At 42.3% G+C, this 8,320-nt stretch overlaps 1 protein-coding gene across 2 annotated transcripts in view; it reads right to left on the bottom strand.

Moving 5' to 3' along the window:
- Nucleotides 1-4,928: 4,928 nt before the first annotated feature.
- ATP6V0A4 (ATPase H+ transporting V0 subunit a4) overlaps nt 4,929-8,320 on the bottom strand; it is a 93,884-nt gene continuing 90,492 nt past the window's right edge. For both annotated transcript variants that reach the window (XM_037836066.1, XM_037836065.1), the window contains exons 20-21: nt 6,455-6,626; nt 4,929-5,299 (exon numbers count right to left, since the gene is read on the bottom strand). In XM_037836066.1, the coding sequence (XP_037691994.1) occupies nt 5,209-5,299; nt 6,455-6,626 (263 nt within the window). In that variant the 3' untranslated portion in view covers nt 4,929-5,208. The remainder of the gene's footprint in view (nt 5,300-6,454; nt 6,627-8,320) is intronic.

Genomic DNA, 8,320 nt, shown 5'->3' with positions numbered 1-8,320 from the left:
CACAACTTTAGAGTCTTATAATCACAAAGACAACCCCCTAATGTTAATGAAGGAACTTAAGTCAGCCCCAAATTAACCATTGTCTTATTACTTAATGGTTAGCTTAGTTCTAGGCTAGTTCAACTCCTTTACATTTGTGAACTACAGTTGCTAATACTTGTTATTGTAATGGTAACAACTCCATCTCCTCTTGATTTGAATCCGTAAAATCCCTAACATCCTCAGATTTAGGAAGACAGATTTTGAGGCTGAGAGGCCATCTGATTTCTTGCTTCACAATAAGCTCTTTCTCTCTTTCAAAACCAGGTGTCACAGATTGGCTGCTTTGTGCCTGGGGTAGAAAACTCTGCTTTTGTTCCCTATCAGTAGGAGGAACAGAGAGGGAGGGAAGAGGAAAGAAAAGAAGGTGGTGCTCATGGTGAGATAGAGATTAAACTGACTGCATTTCTTCTGTCTTGGTTTACTCATCTGAAAATAAAAATAATCCTAGCTATCTGTGGGAGAAATAGCTTGCTGCCTGCCCAACAAGTCTTCCCTTGTACCTTACTAATGGGAGGTAGCCACTGAGAGGCAGGTAGAGCTGTTGGAGGATGGGGGACTCTAGAGAAGCTCCCCCCCCCGCCTTTTTTTTTTTTTTTTTTTTTTTTTTGCCACTTCCCTCTTCCTCCTTCCTCCTCCCTGGGCTGGAGCTCCAGCAAGCATCTTGGATCATGACACATATGTGAAGATGGAAATTATGGGCTAAGTCTGGCAGAGCAGAAGATGGGGAGAGTCTGGGTCCCTGATAACCGTGGAAGCTCTCCTGCAGCCTTGGACTGCTTACCTCCAGACATCTTTACATGGGAAAAAAAATAAAGCCTTCCCTGTTTAAGCCACTGTTATTTCTGGTCTCAGTTACCTGCAGCTGTGTGCAGTTTTTAACAGAGGAACTTCCCCTCCAGGATGCTGTGAGGTTTAAATGTGACAAGGTTTGTAGAGCAGAGCATGGGGCCCAGCGCATCATAAACAAACAGGATCGTTTTTCATCTCCAAAGAAAGGTATCAGCTATATTTCTAAATGTCTCTATAAACACAAATCAAATACACGTAAGTATCTTTGGAGTCATCCAATATGTATCTCTCCCAAAAGCGAATATTGCTAACATTTTGCTAATGTTAGAATACACTGAGGTCAAATGAAAAATTACTCAAAGGAAAAAGAGGTTATTTGTGTTCTTAAATATGTTGATTTTATTTCAAGCATAAAACATAAGTGGTGTTAGGAAACCCTCACATGGGCTACATTCCCATTGGAAAATAAGACCACAAAACCTCCCCGATCATGTGTATGGCACCAATATCCTACACAAACCAGACACCTCATCTTTCTTATGAGGCAGAATGAAATGGATCATTTTCACCAAAAACACTCCTGTCATTCTGCATTTTTTAAGATTATAAACTCAGTATATTTTAGAGAAAGGAAAAGTCTCCAAACTTCAGTTGACCCAAAGGTCTAGTTAGTGCAGGGAGTAGAGTAGGGGGTGGGAAAAAAAGTGCAGGGAGTGATGCATGACTCACTCAACTCCATTCAAAGCAGCAAGTCAAAGGAGCCAAGCCTTGCCTGGTCACCACCTCAGCTTCAGTGCCTGCCAAGCATAATACTGGTCTTTATAATGCATGTCCCTTGAAAAAGATCAAGGCCCGGTGGGTTCCCAAAGTCAGGGGAAGTTGCCAAGGGATGGAAGACACAAAGGTGCAAGTTTAACTTTACCTGCAAGAGAAAGTTCTCATTTGTGCCCTATTATACGGGGTCTTCAACAACAGAATTCCTTTCGTGGGGGTGTTAATAGGAGATGACCGGGATTTGGGTATTCACACCTGTACACTGTAAAGGAGCTTAGATTCCAAATTATTAAAAGGACACTCGAACATTAACTCAAAATTAGTTAACAGGCATGAAAAGCATTTTAATATTTTTTAGTTTCAGCCAAAGATTCATGAAGAAAGAAGAGGACAAAATGTTGCATCCAGGTGAAATAGGTGAATAACATGAAGGACGTTCCTCAGAGATCTCAATTCTGAGATGGAATGTTGGTCAAGCCGAGTTGAGAGCTTCTATTCTTTGGCTCCGTAAGTCGTTATAAATCCCACCTAACTTAGGAAAGGGAATGGCTGGATGGATGGGTAATCAGACCGACTAGGAAAAGAGGGAATAACACAGGGAAGAACTGATCATCTCTCTTACCACCAATTCCCCAAGACCCACAGTGGTGAAAGTAACCCATGACAGACCTTGATGAAACGTTATCACAATACGAACTGAAATATTGTGGATTTACTCTGAAATTAAAAGACTCAAGTGTTGAAGCTTCTCTACAACAAATTCTAAGGGGCTGGCTGCCACTTTATTCTGTTATATTTTGCTGTACTGAACTTTTCAGCCTGAAAAGGTTGGGCCTCTGTGGATCTTTGTTAAACTGAACTCCTGGTATGTGCGATGGAATTTGTTTTGCAATATCAGCAGTAAAAAGAGTAAACTTTTCATACTCCGTTTGCCTTCACCTGAGCTCTAATAGTCAAAGCCCTATGCAGCAGTAAACATGAATCCAGATGTTTCCCATAAGAGAGTTTCTTACCTCTGTATCTTGGAAATCTTTCCAATATGGGGCCCCTTTGCTCCCCTTTACTGCAGCCAAGTCATACACAGACGTTAGAACACAACTGGCTTCTCAGGAGCTTACTGACTTACCTTCCCAAGAAGCATGCCCCCCTGGTCTTATCCTTCCTGTTCTCAGTTCTGTGAGCAAGATTCTTTAAGGAACAAGCTCACGTCCTGGGCAAAGGAGTGACACCTGGGTTACACCCCTTCTCTGCGGCCCTTCACCTGATCCCTTTTTAAAGGAGAAATTACATGTCTTATTGAGACAGAGAGAGGCTCCTACACCTCTGAAGAAATTACTGTGTGGTTTCCAGGAAGGCTAGGGGATTTTCTGAAAGACTAGGGGCCTAAGCAAGGGACAGAGGGCTTTCAAACGGTGTCTTGAAGACACCACTATGTCTAGAATGAGAGGGCAAAAGACTAATGATCCATCTAATCCTCAGTTTTTTAGACAGTTGTTGAGAAGAGACGGTAAGGAGCTGAGAGCCTGGAAATGGCCCAGTGACCTTGGCAGCATAGGGATTTACTAGACTTCCCATAACCACCATTGCACATAATGCTAGCTTGTTCTTTCATTTGGTCATCCTCCATTAACTGAGCACAGCCTCTGTGCTCAATGTCTTACAGCCGCCTTCCAAGGACTATCACATTCGAGCTGCGCCACAACCCAGAGAGGTAGAGCTCATTATTCCCATTTTGGCAGTGAGGGAAACAGCGCCATTTCTTGCCCAAGGGCATATATGATAAATTATCAGATTTGGAACTCAAAACATATACTTCTTCTAATTTCCAACCTGCATTATTTTGCTCAACCTATTTTAATCATTAAATGAATATTTACTGAACTGTCTAACATGTACTTTAAACTCGGCTAGGCAATTCATGACACAGTCATGGAAGGTGACTTGGAAGCTATCTTTGGGTATGAGCAGTGACACCAATGCCTGCAGAGAGGAATGACAATTCCTCCTGCATGGATGGCAGGTGGGGTTAAAAAAAGAGGCCAACTAGTAGGTTGAATGACCACCCAAGGTTATCAGATCCTACGCTCTAGAACCTGTAAATGTTACATTACTTGAAGAACACGGCTTTTGCAGGTGTGATTAATTAAAGGATCTTGAGATGGGGAGATCAGTGTGGTTTCATGGTGGGGTCTAAATGCAATAACAAGAGTCCATATCTGAGGACGAGAGGGAGACTTGACACAGAAGAGGTGACGTGACCAGAGGCAGGTTGGAGTGATGCAGCCTGCAGCAGCAGAAGCTGGAAAGGGCAGGGAATGAGGGAATGGATTCTCTCCTGGCTCCTCAGGAGGAAGTATGGCCCGGCCAGCACACCTGATTTCAGTCCAGTGATACTGATTTCAGACTCCTGGACTCCAGAACTATAAGAGAACAAATTTCTAAATTTATTTAATTGTATAATTTTCTAAAAAAAATAAGGGGTGGTGGTGGTGTGTGCACTGATCCTAAAGGTGATTTTAAGTTACTTAGCACTTCTGGAATCTTATTAACCACAAAAATTTGGTCCTAAATAAGATACTCTGTGAAAGTACTTTGCAGAGTGTAAAGCCCTACCCAAGTGTTAATTATACTTACTCTGCCGGTAGAGTTACTACAGAAGTTATAATTAACCTGGATAAAGGTCTTTATTCTATTGACAAAAGAGTCAATAGAATGGATTTTATTCCACACACAGCTCTTAGGGGTTTCCCAACTCAGGGGCTCGAAGAAATGACTTCAGGGCTGATGCATCCAGAGGTACCAGGGCAGAATGTCTAGCGGTCTCCTTTCTGGTACACCGTTCCCCAGAACTTGCCCATGCCCACACCTCCCTCTCCAGTTACTCCAGCATAACATGCACTGTCAGGAAACAGTAAACAGAGTTCCTGATGATGCCATGTTGTCACACTTCGTTCCACAGGATTTAACAATGCAGAGAGCCACTCGGGGCTGGGCCCACCCTTTCAATCATACATAATATCAATTATCTGTCCTTCCTCAGCTGGAGTGAAAATTCATGAGAACCTTCCTAATCTTGCAATGCTAAACCCCAGTCAGGAAAAAAAGGGTTTGAGGAAGGGGGAAATGAGGGAGTAAAATAAACATAATCTTTCTCTGGAATCAGTTTATGCAACTCTATCATGCAGTTTTGGCCCATAATAGTCAACACTAAATTTTATGGAATAGTTTTAAATAAACACACCTTAAAGAGAAAGCGAATGACACAGACATTTATTTTCTTGAATATAATACTTAAAAAAAAAAAAAAAGCAAGGAAACACCAGTTTAGCATCTCCTCCCCATTTCTCAATCATTTTATTATTTGATAATTAAGATCCTACATGAGGTCAAATGACTTGCCAACTATTTCCTCTATGACATAGTTAAGTCATATCAAATCCCAAGGATTACGACCAAATAATACATGGCTTTGTGCCTCAGTTTAGCCAGGAACAATCATCCACTGAACACCTTGCAGAGGCTGACATTAGAGACGAGGCTGAACTTCCACTGAGCCGAGGTTGCCACGGGGCGGTGGGGGCTGCCACGCGGACCCGGGGCCTACTACTCAGCTGTCCCGTCCAGGATGCGCTTAAAGGAGAAGGGACAAAACTTATAACCCGTCCCAGCGTAGAACTTGTTCTGGAACTCCACCCTGTTGTCGGAGGACAAGAAAAGGGGGATTAAACATGTAGGTTGAGAGAAGACACAGAACATTTGTGAAATCAACACAGGGTGAGAAAGGCACACCAGGGAGGGCAGCCCAGGGGGTGGCTGCTGAGGCTTTCCCACGCCCTCCTCCACCTGCCCTTGCCTTCTCCATCCCTCTGCCAGGGGCCCCACAGCCCACAGTGTAACAACCCCTGCTGGGGTGAGAGTATACAGAAGTTATACACTGTCTTCTGTCGCCATTCTGATTTTAAATTTGTGGGGCCTATACTATTGTGGAACCAACAGATCCCTGCCTTATACCTTATAACTTATGTAATTGATATTCTGTATGATTATGTGTGTTTTATTGTGTTAGAGTTAATTTCTCTAATGACATGGCTGGGAAAGGATGTTATAACCTGAAGCAGGGGACACTGGGATTCTCTGAATTCAGTGCATGAAGTATAACATTTCTTCTTTATGGAGAGAGGGAGAAAACATCAGAGAAAGCTGAAGACAGTCTGTGTGGCTTAAGGATATACACAGAACACTCAATTCTTGACTGAAATGTAGCCTGGGAGAAAACAAGAAGCCTAAACGAAGGTTTTCATATTCATAAACCTGGTGCTGGGCAAAAAATCTCCTGCAAATGCCTTCCGTCTTGCAGGTGCCCTCCTGTTCCCACTTTCTGTAGGGTTTTGTGCCTTGTTGTATTGGAATAACTGCTGCACTCAGCAATAAGAGCCAAACATCCCAGATTGGCTGAGCATGCCCTCTATTAATCTATTTCAGACCTATCACCTTACCAATACTTGTAGGGGTCACTTATTCTGAAGGCAATTATAAAATTGTGTTAATTTAACATTTAAAAGGGAAGGGGTAAATGGGAACAAGCATTTATTATAGGGCAACTATGAGTGTATATATATAAAAAATATACTATGTTAATATTAATTAGTAATATCAAAATATTATTAAAGTATATAATATTTATTACATCATTTAATATTATTCCACAGATGACTAAATGTAGGCTACAAAAAAGTAAGTAAGTTGCAAACATCACACAGTGGGTTACGATTTGAGCCCAGTTAGCTGGCCCCCAGCCCATCCCCTTCCCCTACTCCAGGCTGAGTTGCTTCAGTCCAACCATCCTCACCAGTGCAGTCGCAGGGCGTGCAGGAAAGCAGAGAGGCCCTCCATGATAAGAAGGATGGCTACTGTCAGAGCAGCAAATATGGCAAAAATGATAAAGGCCACAATGAGTCCTCCCCAGCTTCGCTGGCGAAGGCCAATGTTCATCACCATGGTCCACAGCACTTCAGACAGTTCTGCAAGATGCAAGAGACACATTCTCAACCACAGGATTTTCTTGAAAATACAGAGTTTTACATATAATCCTGGATCTGCACCCCCATGACTCAGCAGTTCCGCCCCCAGGTGGAGAACTCAGACATGTGTGCTCTCGGGTATGTACACGATAATATCTACAGCAGCTCTGTTCACAGTGGTGGAATTTCCATCAACAGGAAACCAGTCAGATGGATGGTGGCATATTATGCACCAGTGAACGTGAACAAACTATAGCTACTGGCAACAACACGAATAAATCCAACAAACATAATATCATATGAAAGAAGGGATGCACAAAAGAATACATGTAATATCACTCTATTTACATAAATTCAAAAACAGGCAAAATACACTAAATTGTCTAAATAAAAACTGAAAGCAATTTGAACTGGAGTTATCTGGCCTCTCTATCCCAAGGCCCTTAGAAGTGGCAGAAGCACCCAGAACTTCCTTGAATGCTGCTTTCCTCTGCTCCCACCCCCACAGGCAGTGTTATAACAACTGTGCCACCTCATCTTCACAGGGCCTTGAAAACTGAAGCCAAGTTTTATTCACAGTATCTCATTAGAGCCTCACAATATCCCATCGGGGAAGGCAGGCATTTAATTTCCAGGGTTTCTCTCTAACCTTTCTTGTTTTCCCCATCCCGTTATTTTTAAGCATGTGTCAGAATAAATAATACATGAATATATGCCAAGCACAATTATTCTGCTAATGGTATTTAATATTCACATGAAAGATATAAAATCATATAAATTAGTTTTATTTTGCTTTAATGAATACATGTCATATTTATTTGGTAGAAATCATTTGTTTTGAAAATATGTTTAAATGAAACTATTTTGTAAGTCCACCAATAAAAGAAAATAATAGAGCCTCCCTTAGCGTGGGTCTCTGAGTGACACTGATGAACACAGACACGACAGAGTAGTAAATTTTTACTGTTTTAGGCTGCTGAGGTTTGGGGGGTAGCCTAGTTTGACTAACACAGTAGGATAACTGCTATAACAACAAATGAAAGCTAAAATCCACACATGTTAAACTAAGTGCCAAAGTTGAGACTCAGCTAAAAGTGGTGGAAGAGGAACTAGAACCTAAGTTAGTATTTTTATTTTTTTCACTCTATGAAACTACCACTTTATACAAGTTTGTCAATATGGAGTAAAGGGTGTCTACAGGAGGTATACCCAGCAGGGACTTCCAGACTGATCCAGTGAGTGGACCCTGCCAGACAGCCGTGAGCCATATACATTTTCTGGAGTCAAATTATCCCCTCAGTGGGCACAGGCTGGCCAGAGTACCCCAATACATGACGTCCACACTATGACCCAGGCACTGAAAATGGCAAAATTTCTCCTCTTGTCCCAGCCAGACTCAGCGCTGTTCTGACTTAAGTCCTCCAAACCAAAACTGAAGTTGGACTTGAAGGCTGGTGTTAACACTGAGCACAGGAAGCTCTGGGATCTACTCTGGTGGAAAGGTGACAGTCACTGGATTACCTCTTCACGTGAGTGTGTATCAGGTGCTTGGAGATGTCTGTGCTGCAGGAACTCATGGGGCTGAATAAATACATCTAAGCATTCGTGTGCACATGGAAGTGTGTGGGTGAGAGGAAGAGTATGCATGTTCTAGTGCTAGTTTGTGCAAAGGAAACCCTGAGCAGTTAAGATCA

The sequence above is a fragment of the Choloepus didactylus genome, chromosome 5 (genome assembly GCF_015220235.1).
Source record: "Choloepus didactylus isolate mChoDid1 chromosome 5, mChoDid1.pri, whole genome shotgun sequence".
NCBI lineage: Eukaryota > Metazoa > Chordata > Mammalia > Pilosa > Megalonychidae > Choloepus > Choloepus didactylus.
This window is presented reverse-complemented; position numbering and strand designations above follow the sequence as displayed.